At 37.6% G+C, this 21,881-nt stretch overlaps 1 protein-coding gene across 1 annotated transcript in view; it reads right to left on the bottom strand.

Annotated features, from left to right (window-relative positions):
* SLCO4C1 (solute carrier organic anion transporter family member 4C1) overlaps positions 1-21,881 on the bottom strand; it is a 78,320-nt gene that overhangs the window by 30,763 nt on the left and 25,676 nt on the right. The window contains exon 3 of the mRNA XM_072736686.1: positions 2,057-2,239. Coding sequence (XP_072592787.1) covers positions 2,057-2,239 — 183 coding nt within the window. The remainder of the gene's footprint in view (positions 1-2,056; positions 2,240-21,881) is intronic.

Below are 21,881 nucleotides of genomic sequence, written 5' to 3'. Positions count from 1 at the left end.
AATGGAAAAATAAAATTAAGATAAGTTTCCCAGTTTTGTTACTTTTTTTGCCCTTTATTCTCAAAAACTACCATTTGATGAGTTCCTACAGGCTGGGAAAGAGTTAACACAGCAGGCCTGTGACTGCTAACTTCAGAAAGACCTGTTGGCAAGGTTGGCCCTTAGCTGGCATTTGGGATTTATTGAACTGCCCAGAGGGATGCCACCATTCCATAACTAATAAGGTTAGTGTGCCTACACTGTACAGTGTGCTTTTGATGACCCCTTGTATTCCTTTTAGGAATCTACAACTTTGATATATGCAAGGCACGGGTCCCTATATGATCAACCTCCAGTGAAATCCTTGGTCACTGAATCTCTAATGAACTTGTAGAAAATATTCCAAACTCATTGCTGGCAGGATCAATTGCTAGCTGTATGGCTCCACTAGGAGGAGCTAAATCTTGGAAGCTTGCACCCAGTTTTTGGCTGTACTTTGCCTAATGCACCTTATCCCCTTGCTGATTTTGCTTGGTATCATTTTGCTATAATAAATCATAGCTATGACCAAGAAAATATCTAAGTCAGTCCTCCTACAGATTTATGGAATCTGGGATGGTCCTATGGGCCTCTACCCCACCAACTGTGTTTATTTATTTATTTTTTCCACCAACTGTGTTTAAATAATTTTTGAGAAACTTCCTATTTTTGTGCTACTAAAACATAAAGATTAAAGTTGTCTTAGAAGTACTGATCAGAAGAGGACTTCAGAAAGAAAATCTGTTGAACTGGAAGAGTGAAAAGCATCTTCACCAGCTAATTGGAAAAAAAAAAGCACTCTTAAATTAGTAAATACAAGAAAAATTGTACAGATGAGCTGTAACTTACAAGGAGAGGGAATCAGACCTTGCAGAGAGACTAAGGCAAAACGAGTAGAGAAAACAAGTAGAAGTGTAGTGGTTTTCACATCACAGAAGAGCCTAGGTAGATCTAGTGGTCTCTATTAGGGCTACATTGAACATATTTGACTTCCAGAGACTATGGCAACAATCCTTACTACAGACTGAATGCTTATGTCCTCCCAAAATTCCATTGTTGAAACCTAATCCCTAATGTGATGGTAGGAGGTGGGACCTTTGGAACTGATGACATCATGAGAGTGGAGACTTCATTAAATGAGATTAGTGCCCTTATAAGAAGATGCCCCAGAAAGTCCTCTCTTCCCATCTGTCATATGAGGACACAGGAAAAAAGATGAATGATTATGAAGTAGTAAGTGCGCCTCACCAGACAATGATCTGTGGGTAGATACCCTGATCTTGGACTTCTGAGTCTCCAGAGCTGTGAGAAATAAATGTCTGTTGTTTATAAGCCAAGCGGTCTACAATATTCTGTTAGAGAAGACTGGAGGAACTAAGACAGTCCTCTACATTAGAATAATAAACTATTAAAATGAAAACTGATAAAATGAAATGTGAAACACATTGATTTAACGAAAGGCCATGCATAACCTAGTGAGCTCTACGTCGCAAGAGTATTAGAGAAGGAATTTAAGAGAAACTAGAAACTTATGTTACCAAACATTAGATTCCCTCCCCCCCCCAACAAGAATTAAGCCGTATATAAAAAGAATTCATCTGAAATGAAAAACTCCGCAGAATTTCTGGGTGGTTTATTTTGTTGACTCTAGTCAGGTCCATGTAGGATGTGGTAAATCAGGTGGAGTGGCACAGCTCCATCTCCCCACCCTGCGCAAATTAGCCTAGAATTCAAGTAATCTGGACAGCCTACTGCTTGGATGGCACTGCCAAGAAGGCTAGCATGCCCAGAACAGGAAACAGAGCAGGATGTCAACCAAACTCGTAACAACATTCAACTGAAGGACATGTGTCAGTAAATAATGAAACAAAATGAAGAATATTGCTAGACCGAATATTTACTGGGAATCTAATGGAAATACCTAGGAAATTACAACTAACTTTTCAATAAGCATGCATTATGCTTTTATGTATAAATTAAAAAGCAATAAAATGAAATGATCCCAAAACATTGATACGTTAGGAAAGAGAAAACTTACCTATGTAGAGCGAAGACTTGTGTGTGGGCACAGAATCATCAATAAAAGCTGTTCCCAGAGTATAGAGAGGAGTTCCCCCAGTTCCCAGCAACAGTTGGCCCAAGATGAAGACATACAAGTAGTTAGAAAGCGAAGAATTTGAAGAGGTACAACTGCTTCTATTCCTTGTTGTTATGCAAGTATCTTTGGGGGGGGAAAAAGTAAATTGTGAATTTACAGAAATTTAGCTAACAATTGAAATATCTATTTTTATGAATTGTACTTGCCTAACAGAACCTTATATTTCCTTCAATCATCTCTCTTTGATTAAACTATTCTTAAAACATAGAAATTACTAAAGAAAATTTTAGAAATACTATGATGTTAAAATTTAGACAGTGGAGAACAAAATTGAGAAACATTACTTTAACAATCAAAATTAACAAGTTTTGGGGATAAACTAACACAAACACGATTTGCTAGGGAAGGAGTTTTCAGATTAAGGGGAAAAAATCCAAAAAGTAGCCTTTATTTTTCTTTCCAAGTCATAAATATAGCATGACTACCATACCAAATTTATCAACCAATACCTTGAACACATGTGAAAAGTTTACTTAGGTTATAGGATATTTTGGTTAAAACAGTAATTTCTTAATATTCACTACAAAGCCATAATACTTGAAGTTATGTCCAGTTATTTTTTGAAGTCAAATTATTTTATTAAGTTTATTTATAGAATATTCTTCCGAATATCATCAAAAGAAAAATGGTAATTTTTAAGTTTTTATTAAAATCTTTTTAAAAACCACACCCGAAGGCTAAATATTATAGTAAACCCATATTGCCTAAATTCACCTGATAATATTAATGAATAAAGATGCTTGTTAAATATATATTCACAGACCTTTCCCTTTGAAGCTAGAGTTTCCAGGAAACTGAATTTTAACAATAGCTTTAGCTGATTCAATTTTCATTTCCTTAATATCAGATCAAGATTTATTACTTCCTGAAGGATGAGATGAGTAAGACCCTCAAAGCACAAATCCTGAAGACTCTTAACTGGTCCATGGCCATGAAATTTTTAGATGCAAATTTTATGCATATTTATTTTATTTAAAAACTTAAAATATGCCCTCTAATTTTGTACATATTCATATTAAAAGGGGTTGATGAATATTTTAGCAGATAATTTGTATTTATAACTGGGCTAAGTCTGTATTATTTGTCTTACACACCCAGCCATGTCAGACATTTGAACTGCGATTTTTAGCTTCAATATTCACTTTTTTGGAGGTAGTAGATTAGATTAAGAAGAATCTCTTATTATTTGATACGTTGCAAAATTAAACATACATGCATTTCTTTTTTTATTTTTTCTTTTTTTAATAAAAGATAAATATCTTTTGTAGTAATCCAGGAAATATCTTGACCATGTGAGTATTCTGTGGGGTTTTGATGTTTATTGTTTCCCAAGGGAAGTAATCCATGGAGTAAATTTTAAATAGCACAGAACAAGAGAAATATAAAACTCAACTTTCCTCCTTCTTGTCTTCTCTACATGTTCTCCATGTAACTCAGATGGGGGTAATGACCACTGTTAACACTTCCTTTTATTTTTTTTCAGACATGTCACATATTTACATGTTTTATATCCATTTACTTTTTTTACACAAGCATGGTCATACTGATGTAGGAATGAGTTAGGGGTGGGCAGGGCTAGACAGGGAAAGATAAGGGAAAGGCCCCAGAGTCAGGTTCCTACCCATCCCAGGAAAACAGAGATAAGACAATAAAAACAGAAGAAAAAAAAACTGGCTCCCTAGCTCCAAAATGTTAGGGAGTATCCCCCTTTAGTGGCTCCTAAGTAATCACAGAAATCCCAGATATGGGAAATATTATGGAGGAGATATTAACTCAGAGAGAAGGGAGCACCTTGTTTGGGCTCATGATATGTAGAAGGACATCTTGTATGTTACTGTGAGAGTTACCAGTCCACCATGTTTGTTCTAAATATCTACCCTGATATTGACAGAAATTTACCAAGTTCCCCGAACAGTTTCCTATAAAAGACAGACCATAAAAGCCCTCAATGGCCACCCTGTCGGGACCCCTCTCATGCCTGAGACCTTTCTCTGTATCTCTGCTTAATAAACTTCTATCGCTTTGCTCACTCTCTGTTGTCCATGAGATTCATTCTTCGACTCCATGAGACAAGAACCAAGCTCTCCAGTATCATTTTGGTTCCCAAACCCGGGACCACTCCCATCAAAGGGTGAGTAATGGGGACTCTAGCCTTTCTTTCCTGGAAGACGTCTCTCCCCCTTGGATGAACTCTTCTAGTAACAAACAGCAAAACCCGACTACACACCTGTCGGTCAGCTTAAAGGTGACAGCAGGGCTGCAGTATTAAGACTCAGATGAGAGGCTTCTGGAGAAAGGTTTGGTCAATCCTCCTTCCCCAAAGGAAGGGAATGTTGGCCTAACCCTAATCAGTTCCACTTTTCATTTTCTGGCTTTCTGAATCGGCTTTTCCCCACCTCAAGGACTTTGCTTACTGTGGGGCCATGCTTACCAATGGGATCTCAGGTATTGGAACAGAAATGTAGCAAAGGTGAGACAAGGAAAACTGAAATTGGCTAATGATCAGCCTGACTGATGAGGCACCCTGGGGCTAGAGATGCAAAGGAATCTGCATGACCTATGGATGAGGGCTCATGCAACAGAGGTCTGAAGAGTAAGGTCATTCATTTATAGGATTCCCTGCTAGCCTGATGTTCATCCCAACGGCACACATAAGGACTGGCAATCCAGCAAACTGAGCCTGCCCTTTGGTTACCATTGGTGGCCTTGGGGTCTCTGAGATACATAAAAGGATGGAGAAGCGGCCCTGGGGGGGGGTCACACCCCAAGGGAAGCCTCATTCACAAGCAACACACGCCTCCCACTGACAGACTCTCAGTGTTTTGCTTGCTTCCTCAGCCTTCTAAAAGGAATACAACCAATCATCATATGGTTTCACTCATATGGGGAATATAAGAAATAGTGAAAGGGATTATAAGGGAAAGGAGGGAAAGTGAGTGGGAAAAATTAGAGAGGGAGACAAACCATGAGAGACTCCTAACTCTGGGAAATGAACAAAGGGTTGCAGAGGGGAGGTGGGTGGGGAGATGGGATGACTGGGTGACGGGCACTGAGGAGGGTACTTGATGGGATGAGCACTGGGTGTTGTACTATATGTTGGCAAATCGAACTTCAATAAAAACAAATTTTAAAAATAAAAATATTTTAAAATTTCAAGCGAAAATATTTCAAATCCATATGATCCTGTTATATATATATATATGTATATATGTACATATATATGTATAGAGGCCAGACATTATATATATATATATACACATATATATATTTCTTATAAGCAATATGAATTTATTTAACTATTTTGGAAACAAAACCCCCCCAAATAATGCCTGAACCCAAAAGGTACATAAAAATGGCCAAAAATATTTTAAAATAATAGATCTGAAGATCATTTGTAGTTTTTTCCTCATAACATGAATGCTTTCAGCAGGACAGTAAATTACAAACCATATCAAATCATGTTAAGGCAGATGATCAATCTGGCTGCATTTGTAACTACTCCTGGGAAAGTAATCGTGTTGGAGCTGTTCCTCCCAGCTATTTAGTCAGTTGGTCTAGGAAAGGGCAGTCCTGGAGTCAGCAGGTGAGGAGCTGGGCTTGCCTGTCTTGTCACTGCTCGTTATGCTGGCAGAAGCAGACACGGATCCCTGGCCCTTGTTGACATCACTGATGCACACCCACTGTCCGTCACATCCCTGTCCCTCTCAAAAAATAAATAAATAAATAAAATAAAAAGAATATCATCATTTGAATGATTTAGCTCGCTAAGCTCTATGATTAGGTCAGGTTTTTTTCCCAGAAGATCCAGAGAAGGCAGGAGGATTAGGTGGCAGGTGGGTAAAAGTGGCCTGATCCCTCCTTATCCCAAGCCATTAGGCCACTCTATCGCCTTGGGTAGGCAGCAAACAAGGGACACGTTGGTTTAGGTAAGAGCTGACTTGTAGGGACGCCTTCAGTGGTCACCTCTCTGTAAGAGATACAGGGTAAGAGATTCCAACCAGGATTCCAAGATGGGAAACAACCCATCCTCAGCAGAGACGCCTCTGGATTGTGCTCCGAAAAATCAGGAACAATTTGACCCACTGACGCTGAAAACGACAGGTATGGGGTAAAAGACTCCTGCCAGGATCGCAAGATGGGAAACAAACCATCCTCCGCAGGGACTTCTGTAGATGGGTACTGCAAAATTTATTATTTTCCCCTTGTAAAAGTGTTCTAGTGTTTTCCACGGGTTAAAGTTGGCGGGTTCTTCAACGCAAGCTAAAATAAGATGTGACCTTCACAGCAAGGCATGGTCTCTTCTTCAGTTCCCAAGGACTCTCTCCCTTGGGTCCTTGCCTTTTAACTCACTAGAAACAATTTGGATTGCAAAATTTAAGGAAGGACTGATCTCCTGTTGCACTTGCATGGCCTCAGTGGTACCCATCAGCTAGATCTTCGGGCAGGCACCAGGACCCCCACCTAAGGGCCTCTAGCAGAATGTTTGCCTGGGCATGTGGCTAGCAAACTCCCTCCTGACATGTTGGATAATTATCTAAATAGGTCCCCGAATAAACCCAGGCTCTGGAGGAAACACAGGCCCTCCCTCCAGAGGGGATGCTGACTCCCTCACTGCTCCTCCCAATACAGGCTACTCTTAGGGGTACATGGGGAGCTTCTCCCTCATACATTTCCCAGGTTAATGGTGATAACAGGAGCCACCTGTGGTTAGTCTACCTCAGGATGGGGACTTTAAGGAATATTCCCAAGCAGATGCCAAAACTCTCTTTGTTTCGGGGAAATTCCCAGTCTTCTCTGGCCTCACATGGACCACCTCATTCCACTTGGCGGAAAATCATGGCGTTGGCTCATCTATCCAAATGGATGAGCTTTAGAACTGGGAATCCTTATCCTCAGCTCAACCTTCTAGCTGCACTTTGCCTCTTCTGTCTCCCCTCCCTCTGCTCCTGTTTCTATGCTCCTGGCCTACATACACCGCTCACTTCAGATTTCCCACCAGTGTCACAGATAAAACCTGCCCATGGGGTCGCACTGACTTTAAGTGTGGGCTTAGGTGAAACATATTCAGTCTTTAAAGCTAAAGTTCGTTGGGTTTAAAATAGGCATCTTTAAAGTTATCAGCATTAAGTATGAAACTTTTATTCTATCAAAGGTTGATAAAGCTCGGGTTATGTGTTGCAATTTGTCAGCAAAAGATAACTTAAAATGATGGTTTTCATAGGTAGTTGTTAAGATAGCTTTCAAAGGTTTTGGTAACCTACTACTTTAAAGTTTTGCTTTTATGGTAAATGAGATTGAATTCATTGGACATTTAGGTCTTTTCAAAATAGGATACAGTGCTAACACATTAGTTACTAAACACAGGTTTGTGCTTTTGACTTATTGCAGAGAAACTAAGGATATTTGAATCTGTTGGTAAATGTGCTTTGTGCTTGATAAGTTCATTAGTTTGTCTTAGTTTTGGTATAACAGTTCAAGTGGTTACTACTTAGTTTTCACTGGAAACTAAGGTTTCTGCTAAATGTAATTAAGACTGATGGAAAATAAAGGAAAATCTCTGCATGCAGAAAGGTTTAGGACAAATCTAAGAAACATATAAGAGATGGGAATGCGTTTTTGAGAAAGGCAAAGGAAGGTAATTTTGTCCTAAATAAGACTGGTTGTTTGAGAAGTAGCAGCTTGGGACAAAATCTGCATGCACAAGAAAGTTGTAGGTTTAGGAAGGGTAATCTTTGGAAAGGAATTTTAAGTGTGGATAAGATTGAAATGAATGGTTTTAAAAGTACACAGGTATAAGATAAAGTGCTTTCTCTCTGTTAAAAAGACAAGTTTTCTTAAATTGTTCAGCTCTTGATAAGAAAATGTAAGCAGTTGTTTTCTCTTTGCCAACCCAGAAACACCAGTTTCTATGTTTTGCCTCTATCAGCTCTTTAACATCCCTAATCCTATTTAGGATTATGTGCTTTAAAACTTTCTAAGGTTTTAACAAATGTCCCAAGATTTAGATTGGAAATGGAATCTTTTACTCATTAGGCCTTTTATTTGGTATGTTAAGTTACTCTGAAAGTAACTGTTAAATCATAAGCCTTAGGTTACATTTGGGCAAATGCTCTAACTATTCCAGAGATGCAATTCCTACAGTTTTAATATGTTTTAATATAAGGTCATCCCTTGATATTTAGATCATTGAAGTGTTATATGTTACAATTAACTTGAGTTTCCTTGTCAAGTGCATCATGATTATTAACTATGTCCATTTCTAAGTTTTTGTCATTTATCATTGTTCTCATGCTCTTGGAAAATGAATTTCATCTTCAAGGAGGTTCATATAAAGGATCTTTAGGATGAATATACGTTTTAATACCTTTAAGATCAAAGCTGAAATGGCTAAGGATTTCCAGAACTAACTAAAATTGCACTCAAATTAAACAAGAATAGTAACATGGGACTAAATAAACCAAAAGGATGATTATAGTTTTGTGACTCTTGTTTGAAACACTACTGGTTCTCTAATGTTTGCTCTCCCAGTTTAAAACTTTCCCTTAAGATATCTGATTTATGTAAATATGAGAAAGTATTTATTTGTAAACATTCAAGTGTTAACTTTTCTCTCTACGTGAACCCTCTGAAATCCAAAAGGTCTCCTTAAGTATTCTTTCTTCCATGGCAATCATAGTCATTTTAAGTTCAATAAGAATCTGTTTTTGTAACAGGACACCTTTGGAAGTATTGGTTATTTTACCAAGGCTTTGACTGGAATGTCATATTTGAGAGACAAACACAGACTCAGATATGACTAAACAGCTCTAGGGAACTGAGGTTGACTTCATGAAACCTGGAGCCATAAAACTACTTGGAAATGTTGGCCGGGTACCTTGCTTACGGAGTTACCAGCAGCCTCACCAGGTAAATAAAGAATGTCACTCCCTGGCAGGTGCAGGAACCTCAGGATACTTTGGGGACCTCGTGAAGAGGAATCTGCCCAAATCTACAGGTATTGTAGGTAGGTCTGATGGCAAGTACTTGGCTTGGCTTCTGGCCTTAAAGGGCTACTAAAAATTCAACCTAAAGATTCCTTATAAAAAATTCCAGCAAAGCAGATTCTAAAAGATCGGTACGATCAATCATTATTCTGCTGAGCTTATGTAAATAATTAGGCAAGTCTGTTAAAACTGCTCTTGTTTTGCAGACAGGTCAGTCCTGACGTGGCTACTTCTGATTAAAAATGAGGGTTATTAGAGAAAGAAACTGTCTCAATCACACATCTCTGGATGTTCAATTATAACTCTGATCATTTTAAGCGAATGATGTTTGCCAAATCTAGACTACTTGAGGTAAACTTCAGAGAAATAGCTTTTCTATTTCTGCACAATAGCTCAGGTGTAGATAATCTTTATGGCTTTTATTCTATGGGAATACTAGGATCCCATGGGTTTATGATTAAACAAAAATGGAATCCCTGGGGCGTGCCTGGTGGCGCAGTGATTTAGTGCCGCCTGCAGCCCAGGGTGTGTCTCTGCTTCTCTCTCTGCCTCCCTCTGCCTGTGTCTCTGCCTCTCTCTCTCTCTCTCTCTCTCTCTCTCTCTGTCACTCATGAATAAATAAATAAAATCTTTTTAAAAAATTTTTAAAATATGGAATCCCTCAGCAATTGTATATACAGCTAGCACTTTGACCAATTCTATATGGCTGGGATGACAAAATTGTTCCTTTAAAGCCAGAACATGGGGCAGCCCGGTGGCTCAGCAGTTTAGCGCTGCCTTCAGTCCAGGGCGTGATCCTGGAGACCCGGGATTGAGTCCCCACATCAGGCTCCCTGCATGGAGCCTGCTTCTCCCTCTGCCTGTGTCTCTGTCTCTGTCTCTCATGAATAAATAAATAAAATCTTTAAAAAAATAAAAATAAAAATAAAGCCAGAACATACCGCACTGCATGGGGTTAACTATGGACTTGTGAAGATAATGGATGATCTCACTTTATGATTGGATTGGATGATGGACTTGGGGATGCCTTTATTTCTTGACAAGTGTTCTCCTACTTGCAAGTGATTCCTTGTAATTATAATACTTACTGTTCAGGCTAGACCTCAAATCAAGAGGGCTTTTTGATGGTTGTCTCCTTTAGTCATATTTATCCTAGAAGCCACCTCTACTGAGACACAACTGCAAACAAGGGATATAACCAAGCATACAATGGCCCTCCTGGTAAAAAGAACCTCAAAGCTCACTATGGGACTTGCAGGACTTTAAATAGGAGGACTGCAATATAAAATAAGCAAAACTTATTTTGCTTGCTAAGCAGGGCTGTAAATAATACTTGCCAGGCACTGGATACACTCAACCAAAAATTAAATAAAGTCAGTGAAGGACTTCTCAAGGACCACACTGCTATTGACTGTCTATCGCTACACCGTTTGGGGTGTGAGGAGTTTCCTCACATGTTGTTTTAAAATTACAGATAACTCTTGCAAGGTGTTCCAATTAATTGGGGACATTTGTGATACATTAAAAGGATAAAAAGTATCCACTTTTTTGTTGATCTCTTCAACAAAATTGGTAATTGAAGATCTTAAGTAACGTAATCATAACTTGTTTTATGTTATCCTTTTGCAAGTGCTGAATTGTTGGATTTTATCTTTTCCTCTGTGTTTGTTGGCGCCTATGTCACTTCATGCCTTCTAACATCTCTCAAGAGCCATTCTGTGGACCTCTTGACCAACCCCTGAGAATAACTCCCGTCTATGCCACCCTTTTTCAGCCTGAAGCGGCCAGAGCAGTCATCATCCCATTCCCTAAGGGCAGTGAGGGTTACTATTCCAGGGGGAGGAATAATGTAGGAAGGAGTTAGGGGTAGATGGGGCTAAGCAGGGAAAGATAAGGGAAAGGTCCCACAGTCAGGCTCCTACCCATCCCAGGAAAACAGAGATAAGACAGTAAAAACAGAAAAAATAAACCTGGCTCCCTAGCTCCAAAGTGTTAGGAAGTATCCCCCTTTAGTGGTTCCTAAGTAATCACAAAAATCCCAGATGCAGAGAAATATTATGGAGGAGATGTCACCCAGAGAGAAGGGAGCACCTTGTTTGGGCTCATGATATTTAGAATGACATCTTGTTATTCTGAGAGTTACCAGTCCACCAAGTTTGTTCTAGATATCCATCCATATATTAACAGAAATTTACCAAGTTCCTTGGTCAGTTTCCTACAAAAGACCATAAAAGCCCTCAGTGGCCACCTTGGCAGGACCCCTCTCACTCCTGAGAGCTTTCTCTGTATCTCTGCTTAATAAACTTCTATCGCTTTGCTCACTCTCTGTTGTCCACGAGATTCATTCTTCGACTCCGTGAGACAAGAACCAAGCTCTCCCATATCAATACTAAACATACTATTTTTAAACCCAATAACTTCAGTTTTCACTTATGTCCTGAACATCTTTGATGTTGGAATTTCACTGTATTTCAATTTCTTTCTTGGCACCGCCATACATTTCACAGCAAAAATATCTTATGATTTACTTATTAATACACAACTTATATTTGATCATTAATATCATAAGGTTTATCATTATCATATGTACATATATTTAGGTCATTACAAACATGTTGTGATAAGAACTTCTAAAATTTCCTTAGCATATTTATGCAAGCTTATCTATGGTACAATTTCTAAAAAGTGGAACCAATGGGTCAAAGTGTATAAATATTTATATTTTGTTCCTGCCAGACTGCCTTATTAATAAGTTAAACAACTATGCAATCACACCAGGAACACAGAATGCATAATTAAATTAAATTACTTCTAATCTCTCTGGTTCAAAATATAGGCACACTCATGTGTACATTCATATGAGCATTTTTTTTAATTCAAGTTTTTAGGGTCATGAATACAATTAAGCATTTCTTATGTGTTTATTGCCACTTATATATACTTTCTGTTAATTTTTCAGATTTACTTCATAGGTTCTGATTTTGATATCTGATTTATAAAAGTCTTCCCTTCTCCAAGATTACATATAAATTAACATGATTTTATAAAAACATTTTTCTTACTTTACAAATGTTCCTAGAACAATGAAAGAGTTGGGGTGCCAATCCCTGCACAGTCGAAAATATATGTATAACTTTTGTCTCTCCTAAAACTGAACTACTTATAACCTGCTTTTGACAAGAATCCTTACTGATAAACAGCTGGTTAACAGCTGGTTTTTTGTATGTTACATGTATTATATAATATATTTTTACAATAAAGTAAGCTAGAGAAAAGAAAATGTTAAAGTCACAAAGAAAATGTATTTACAGTACTGTACTATATTTATCGGGGAAAAAATCTGTATATATAAATAAGTTGACCCACACAACTCAAACTCATGTTTTTGTTTTTCAACTGTATGTTTAATTCATATGTAATATAGTTTAGTGGGAAAACACTGGGATGCAGCCTTCTGTTGGATTAACCAAAGAGCATCTTTTATTAAATTTCTTGAGCATGAGTTTATTTTGGGGTATTCAGTCATATGTCATTGATCTTTATAGTCCTTCTCTGGCTCAAATCTCTTGTAATTACTTATAACAGTTAACACCATATCATTTTTCCCAAGTAAACAAGGTCTAAGATCTACTTATGAAAACTACTGTATCCAATATATTACTCTGTGTATTATTTCTGAATAATTTCTTTCTATTGCTTTTCTTAGAATTGATCAAAAGAAATGACATATCAAGCCACAGAAAAGCTCGGGTGAACCTTAAATATATATTACTAAGTGAAAGAATCCAGCCTGGGGAGGTGGGGTTAAGACCACATAGTAGGAGGAGGACCCTATGCTTGCCTCCTCCCTGGGACACAGCTAGATAAATATCAATTCTAAACACCCAAGAAATCAATCTGAGGACTGAGAGAATGAACTGTACAACTAAAGGGAGAGAAGAGGCCACAAGGTGGAAGGTAGGAGGTTCAGAGATGAGACCTGAGCTGGGGATGAAAAGGATCACAGGTGTTGCACAGGGGAGGGAGCCCTGATCATGGAGAATGAAGGGTGGGGGGAGAGACAGTGCAAGTGCACACAGCATTCGGGGGATCACACTTCCCCAAAAACAATAACTGAGAAAATGAGAGGGGCTAATCATTGTGAGTTTTTACAACCAGTGGAACTCAAAAACTGGAATTTTAGAAATCCTTGCTATGGTCAGTGTAGACTGGGGCAGGCATAGTGGTGCTCCTGTGGGAGAGGGCAGGGGCCTGGGAGCAGACAGCGTGAAATGGGGATCCCCTGGGACACAGTGGACACAGTCCCCCTCTCAGGGGACAAAGGAGCTGGTGGGCACCATTGTGCCGCCCAGTTCCTTAGCATAGGGGCAGAGACATGCCTGCTGAAAGCAGCTAACCTGAATACCAGCCTTTTGCTGTGCTTTACTCTGAACTCCAAGCTCCTGTGAATTGGTGCGACCGCCCTTCTGGGACAAACTGACACCAGCCACAGGATGGTAAGACCCTCGCTCAGAAGCCCAGCATGATCTGTGCTTAGTCAGGTCCCTAAAGTTTGGACTTTTGAAATGCAGCTGGCATGCCTGAGATAAAACACAAGTGCACTGTGCTGCTAGGAGGGCAGACAGTCTGGACACAGGCAGGATGGAGGCAGGGATCTGAGGGATGCCTGGGACACATGAGGGGAGATTGTTCACTCTTTTGTGAGGACTTCCTGAACAGCACCAGGCACAAACTCCCCTCTGGAGACCAGGGAGGGGGCTGGCTCCATTCCCCTACCTCCACCCCACCCCTGTCAGCTCAGACTGACCTCAGTGAGCAGAACAGATCCAACAGTGAAGGTCTCAGCCCCTTACACCAAGCCCTACTCCCCTGTGCTCTGCAGGTGCTTCTTTATTAGAGCAAGTGTGCCTGAGAACCAGAGCCACATGAACCTAGCACCTCTCCCCAAGAAGACCACCAAGAACCTCCCATAGGCACCAAGTCTACTGATCAAAGAGTGCCACAAGGCCTCAGCTCTAGTGGAAATAGGATCTGGTTTCTTTCAGCAAGTGGGCCACAGCACATGTAGCTAAAACTTGCCACACTCTAGACAAAGTCCAATACTCCCCCATCTAGGCAAGGAGAAACTCTGCAGAGGATTGACCTGAGAGAAAAAACAGCCGAAATACAACAGCAGAGTGCACACAGCACACACCAGAAACACGCCTGAAGCGCCAGGCCCTGGAGGTTACAGGACCTCTTCTTCATGACTCGATCACTCTCAGGAGCAGGAAACATAGCAGAATAGAGTGGTATGATAAATTCAACATTCTGAATGGGGAAAATATGCAGCCAAGATTACTTTACTCAGTAAGGTGCTCATTCAAAATACAAGGAGAGATAAAGTTTCCAGACAAACAAAAACTAAAGTTCATGATCACTAAACCACCCAGCAAGAAATATTAAAGGGGACTCTTTGAGTGGGAAAGAAAGACCAAAAGCAACAATGACTAGAAAGGAACTGAGAAAATCTCCAGAAACAATGACCTGGCAGGTATCACAATGGCACTAAATTCAAAGCTATCAATAATTACCCTCAATGTAAATGGACTAAATGTGCCAATCAAAAACACTGGATACCAAAATCAATAAAAAAAAAAAACAAGACCCAGCTTTATGTTGTCATAAGAGACTCATTTTAGACCTAAAGATACCTGCAGATTGAAAGTAAAGGGATGGAGAGACATTTATCAGGCTAATGGACATCAAAAGAAAGCTGGAATAGCCATACTTATGTCTGATGAACTAGATTTTAAACCAAAGACTGTAACAATACATGAAAAAGGGCATTATATCATACTTAAGGGGTCTATCCAAAAAGATCTAACAAGTGTAAATATTTATGCCCCCAACTTGGGAGCACCAAAATATATAAAACAATAACAAAAATAAGAAATTCGTTGATAATAACACAATAACAGTAGGAGATTTTAACACCCCACTTACAGCAACGGAGAGATTGTCTAAGCAGAAAATCAATGAGGAAATAATAGCTTTGAATACACACTGGACCTGATGAACTTACCAGATATATTTAGAACATTTGATCCTACAACAGCAAAATACACATTCTTTTCAAGCACATGTGGAACATTCTCAAGAATAGATCACATATTAGGTCACAAATCAGGCTTCGATCAGTACAAAAAGACTGATATCAAACCGTGTACATTTTCCAACCACAACGATATGAAACTAGAGTTCAATCACTAGGAAAAAATTTGGAAGGCCACAAATACAGAGGTTAAAGAACATCCTAATAAAGAATGAATGGGTCAACCAGGAAATTAAAGAAGAATTTTAAAAATACATGGAAACAAACAAAAATGAAAATATGATGGTTCAAAACCTTTGGGATGCAGCAAAAGCAGTCCTAAGAAGGAAGTGTACAGCAATACAGGCCTACCTCAGGAAGCCAGAAAAATCTCAAATACACAACCTAACCTTACACGTAAAGGAGCTACAAAGGGAACAGCAAATGAATCCAAAGCCAGCAGAAGGGAAATAATAAAGATTATAGCAGAAATAAATAATACAGAAACAAACAAACAAAAAGAATAGTAGATCAATGCAACTAGGAGCTGGCTCTTTGAAGGAATTAATAAAATTGATAAACCGCTAGCCAGACTTATCAAAAAGAAAAGAGAAAGAACCCAAGTAAATACAATCACAAATGAGAGAGAAGAGATCAAAACCAACACTACAGAAATACAAACAATAATAAGAGAATATCATGTAAAATAAATGCCAACAAATGGAGCAATCTGGAATAAATGGACCAATTCCAGAAACATAAACTAGCAAAATCAAAACAGGAAGAAATAAAAATTTTGAACAGATCTATAACAAGCAACAAAACTGAATTACTAATCAAAAATTTTTCCAACAAACAAAAGTCCAGGGCCAGATGTCTTCCCAGGGGAGTTCTAACAAACACTTAAAGAAGAAGAGTTAATACCTATCCTTCTGAAACTGTTCAAAAAAAAAAAAAAAAAAAACAGAAATGGAAGCAAAACTTCCAAACTCATTCTATGAGGCCAGCATTACCTTGATTCCAAAACCAGACAAAGACCCCGCTTTTTGAAAAGGGAATCACAGGCCAGTATCCCTGATGAACATAGATGCAAAAATTCTGAATAAGATCCCAGAAAACTGAATCCAACTTTTAACATAAAAATAACTATTCAACCATGATCAAGTAGGATTTATTCTTGGGCTGCAAGGGTGGATCAATATTCACAAATCGATCAACATGACATACCACATTAACAAAATGAAAGGATAAGAACCATGTGATCCTCTCAATGGATGCAGAAAAAGCATTCGACAAAGTACAGCATCCATTGATAAAAAGCCCTCCACAAATTAGGGATAGAAGGAACATACCTCAACATAAAAAAGGCCATATATAAAAGACCCATAGCAAATATCACCCTCAATGGGGAAAAACTGAAAGCTTTTCCTCTAAGGTCAGGAACAAGACAGGGATGCCCACTCTCACCACTGTTAGTTAACATAGTACTAGAAGTCCTTGCCTCAGCAATCAGACAACAAAAAGAAATAAATCGACAAGGAAGGAGTAAAAATCAATTCAAATCGACAAGAAAGGAATAAAATGTTCACTCTTTGCAGATGACATGATATTCTATGTAGAAAACCCAGAGTCTCCACCAAAAAATTGCTAGAACTGATAAACAAATTTAGCAAAGTCACAAGATAGAAAATCAACATACAGAAATCTGCTGCATTTCTAGACACCTATAATGAAGAAGAAAAAGTAATCAAGGAATTTATCCCATTTACAACTATACCAAAAACCATAAGATATCTAGGAATAAACTTAACCAAAGAGGTAAAAGATCTATACTCTAAAAACTATAGAACAGTTGTGAAAGAAATTTAAGAGGACACAAAGAAATGGAAAAACATTTCACACCAATGAATTGGAAGAACAAACATTATTAAAACATCTATACTACTCAAGGCAATCTACAAATTTAATGCAATTCGTATCAAAATGCCAGCAGCATTTTTCACAGAGCTGGAACAACCCTAACATTTATATGGAACCACAAAAGACCCTGAATAGCCAAAGCAATCTTGAAAAAGAAAAGCAAAGCTGGTGGCATCACAATTCTGGATTTCAAACTCTATTACAAAGCTGTAGTCATCAAGACAGTATGACACTGGCACAGAAACAGACATGTAGATCAATGGAACAGAACAGAAAACCTGAAATGGACCCACAACTATAGCGTCAACTCATCTTCGATAAAGCAGGAAAGAATATTAAGTGGGGAAAGAAAAGTCTCTTCAACAAATACTGTTGGGAAAACTGGAGGACAACATGCAGAAGAATGAAACTGGACCATCTTACATCATACACAAAAATATATTCAAATGGGTCAAAGATCTCAATGTGAGACAGGAAACCATCAAAATTCTAGAGGAGAACATAGGGTGGCAACCTCTTTGACCTCGGCCACAGCAACTTCTTACTAAACACATCTCCAGAGGCAAGGGACACAAAAGTATCAATGAACTATTGGGGCTTCATCAAGATAAAAAGTGTCAGCACAGCAAAGGAAACAATCAACGAAACTAAAAGTCTACAAAATGGGAGAAGATATTTGCAAATGACATATCTGATAAAGGGTTAGTATCCAAAATTTACAAAGAACTTATCAAAATCAACACCCCAAAAAACAAATAATCCAGCTAAGAAATGGGCAGAAGACATGAATAGACATTTTTCCAAAGCAGACATCTAGATGTCTGACAGACACATGAAAAGATGCTCAACATCAGTCATCATCAGAGAAATACAAATCAAAACTACAATGACCTCATACTTGTTAGAATGGCTGAAGTAAACAACACCAGAAAAAAACAGATGTTGGCGAGTATGCAGAAAAGGTGAACCCTCTTACACTGTTGGTGGGAATGCAAACTGGTGCAGTCACTCTGGAAAACCGTATGGAGGTTTCTCAAAAAGTTAAGAACAGAACTACCCTAAAATCTCACAATTGCTCTCCTAGGTATTTACCCAAAGGATGTGGAGATACAGCTTTGGAGGCACACATGCCCTATATTTAGAGCAGCAGTTTCAACAACAGCCAAATTATGGAAGAATTATGGAAAGAGCCCAAATGTCCATTGATTGACAAATGGAGAAAGAAGATTTCACTCATCTGTGAAATTTAGGAAACAAAACAGATGAACGTGGAGAAAAAATAGATAGGCAAACCATTAAGAAACTTGTAACGATAGAGAACAAACTGAGGGCTGCTGGAGGGGTGGTGGGTGGAGGGATGGGGTAAATGGGTGATGGGTATTAAGGAGGGCTCTTGTGATGAGCACTGGGTGTTTTATGATAAGTGATGAATCACTGATTTCTAGTACTGAAACTAAAAGTACATCATACATTAAACAGAATTTAAATAAAAACTTGAAACATTAAAAAAAAAAAATCCTGCCTGAAGGATGCATACTTTATGATTTCAAGTATATGCCAATCTGGAAATGCATAACCATACGCATAGAAAAGAGACAAGGGGTTCAGACGGAGGGGATGAAGCTGAATAGAAGAAGCACAGAGGATATTTTTAGGGTGGTGAAATTATTCTAGATGATAGTTTAATTGCTGATATATGACATGAAGCATTTGTCAAAATCCAATGAACTTTGCAGCACAAAGGTTGAATATACACAATTTTTTGAATAATTCAAGAAAATCAAAACTGTCCAGAATGAAATGGAGAGCGTGACAAAAAGATCTGACTACAATACAAACGTATGAAACCACCTCACTAAAGAAGGCAGAGGGAAAGATGCTTACCTATGTACTATTGAAATGAGTGGAGACTGCAAGACTGAAGGCAATAGAAACTGAACATAATCGCTGTATTCTAGATGATAAGGTTTTTTTCCCATTTTCTAATGAAAGAAACCAAGGACCCTTGGAGAAATGGTTGATTCTAGAACTGGAGCAGGAAATATACAGAATAAGTCTGAAGCATTTCATAATGTCAGAAAGTATTAAAGTGCTCAAAACAAACAAACAAACAAAAAACCCCACAATAATGGAAGTTTGTCAAAGGGATATAGGAGCCAAATGAAAGAACTCCAGGTAACAAAAGCTGGAATAATTTGAGCACCAAAATTAAGTAGCACTGGATTATAACCTCAACTATAAAATGCATGCTTATCCATTTGCACTGAAAAAAAATTATTGAGTAAATAAGTAAATGTGGGAGAAGAGACAAGTTTCTACTGCAGAATTCCAAGGAATTTATATAGATAGTGCACCTTCAGAGGTGGGGCATCACAACCCTCTTCTGAAGTGTGGGGTGCATCATGACCTTCCCCCAAAGAGTACAGGATGGAAAGTTGGAATAAAAAGAGTGAGTACACATTGGGTTAACCCGACAAACACTACCTCAAGGTGATCAAGGTCATCATCCCAAGTGGTATGTGATGTTGATAGTGTGTACCCTTGATATGCTGTGATGAAAACGGCATTTTTCCTGTGTGGTCTTCCCTCCCAAACACCCATAACCCCAGCCTAATCACAGGAAAAGCATTAGTTAAATTCAATTGAAGCATATTCTACAAAATATTTCACCAGTACTCCTCAAAACTTCCAGTCATAAAGAGAGAGAAAGAGAGAAGTCGAGAAATTGTCATAGCCAACAGGAGCCAAGGCAGCATGACAACTAAATGTAATGGGACATCCTGGATCAGATACTGGAACAGAAAAAGGGCATCAGAAAAAAGTTAAGGCATCTAAGTGAAGCCTGCATTTCAACTAATAAGTATAAGAAAAAATAGATGATATACCAATATTAGTTCATTAATCATAAAAAGTGTAGCATACAAAGTAAGATCTTAATAATAGGGGGATATGGTTGTAGTATATATGGAAACTCTCTATAATACCTTCACAATTTTTCTGCAAATATAAAATTGTTCTAAATATCAGGTTTAGTAAAAAACAAAAACAAAAACAAAAAAAAAAACTACAGAATAAAACAAACTACAACTAAAGCCCTAAACTTTCATAAAAATTAAAAATAAATTAAAAATAAAAATGTATAGCAACAATTTTAATTAAGTGATACTACTCGAGACATAAGAACAGACAGAAAGGGGCACCTGGGTGTTTCAGTCAGTTGAGCATCCAACTCTTGATTTCAGCTCAGATCATGCATGATCTTGGGGTCTTGGGATCAAGCCTCGAGTAGGTCCAGGTTCACCAGGGAGTCTGCTCAAGATTCTCCCTCTCCCTGTGCCCCTCCTTCTCCCTTTGTCCCTCCTTCTCCCTCCTCTATTTCTCTCTCTCTCCCTCTCTCAGAATGAATAAATAAATCTTAAAAAAATAAACAGAAAAACTTAGAACGAGACTTCAATTTTCATCTTTCTCACTCCAAAAGAGCAAATTATTAAAAGTAAACAAGAATAAATAAGACCTACACAGTATTATTAAAGAGATTTATGTTTAGGAAAATATGTCAAAATTTATTCTCCGATTAAACTATGCCTTCCATTTTTTAAGTACCAAGGAAAATTTTTTTAAAAAACTTGACCATATATTATGCTTCTAAAATATCTACAACATAGTCCAAAGACTAAATATTAATAACATTCTATGACCAAAATTAAATAAAAATGGAACTTAATAACAGAAAATGAAAATGAACACAACACAACCTAGAAAAAAATGGAATTCAAAACACTGAAGCTATTAAATCATTTTGGATCAAAAATTTTGGAATTATGAAAATTTTCAGAAATGATGACACTCGAAAGAATACGCATCAAAAGTCATAAGCTATAATTAAAGTAGTACTTATAGGAAAGTATCTCATTCAAACAGAAAGGAAATAAAAATTAAAAATATATAAAAATAAATCACGCATTAGTTACCCCAACACTCACACAACTGGAGTAAGATGAACTTAGTATAGAATATCTGTGTAGGAAATAACATGTAAAAAAATATCTAGAAAAAAACACTGAAGAGAGTAAACAATGAAGAGGCCTCTTTAATTATAACAATAAAGAATTAATGAATAGAAATCTGATTAATGAAATAAAAAATAATAAAGTGAATAAAACATAAATACCTTGAAATAATCAGTAAAATAAACCACTAACATATTGAAAAAGTAGAAATCCCATCAGCATAAATAATAAATGAAAAAAAAAAAAGGAAATGAACTATAAAGTGATGACTATTTTTAAAATTCACAAGAGACTAATTTAGGGCTGATTTCCAGCAAATAAATTTGAAAATCAAAAATGATTCATTCTCAAAACCAGATCATTTCAGAGATGAATTTTACCAAAACTTGAAATATTAAATAATTATAATAATGACAATAGCTATAATAATAATGTACCTAATGCTACTTAAAATATTCCAGAATATAGAAAAATGATTAGAAATTATAATATTTCTATAAATTGAGTACAAATGGATACCACCACAAAACAAACTCATAGACCAATCTCATATCTGAATATCAATGCAAAAAAATAATATAATGACAAAATCCAGCAACATATTTATGAAATATAGGACAACTTTTTAAAGATGCATGGTAGGAAATCTATTCAGAAAATTTAACATATTTGATCTAACTAGAAAAGTCAAACAATCACTTTCACAGATTTTAAGTAGA

This window comes from Vulpes vulpes, chromosome 14 (genome assembly GCF_048418805.1).
Source record: "Vulpes vulpes isolate BD-2025 chromosome 14, VulVul3, whole genome shotgun sequence".
NCBI lineage: Eukaryota > Metazoa > Chordata > Mammalia > Carnivora > Canidae > Vulpes > Vulpes vulpes.
Note: the sequence above shows the minus strand (reverse complement) of the source record. Positions and strands in the feature narration are given on the sequence as shown.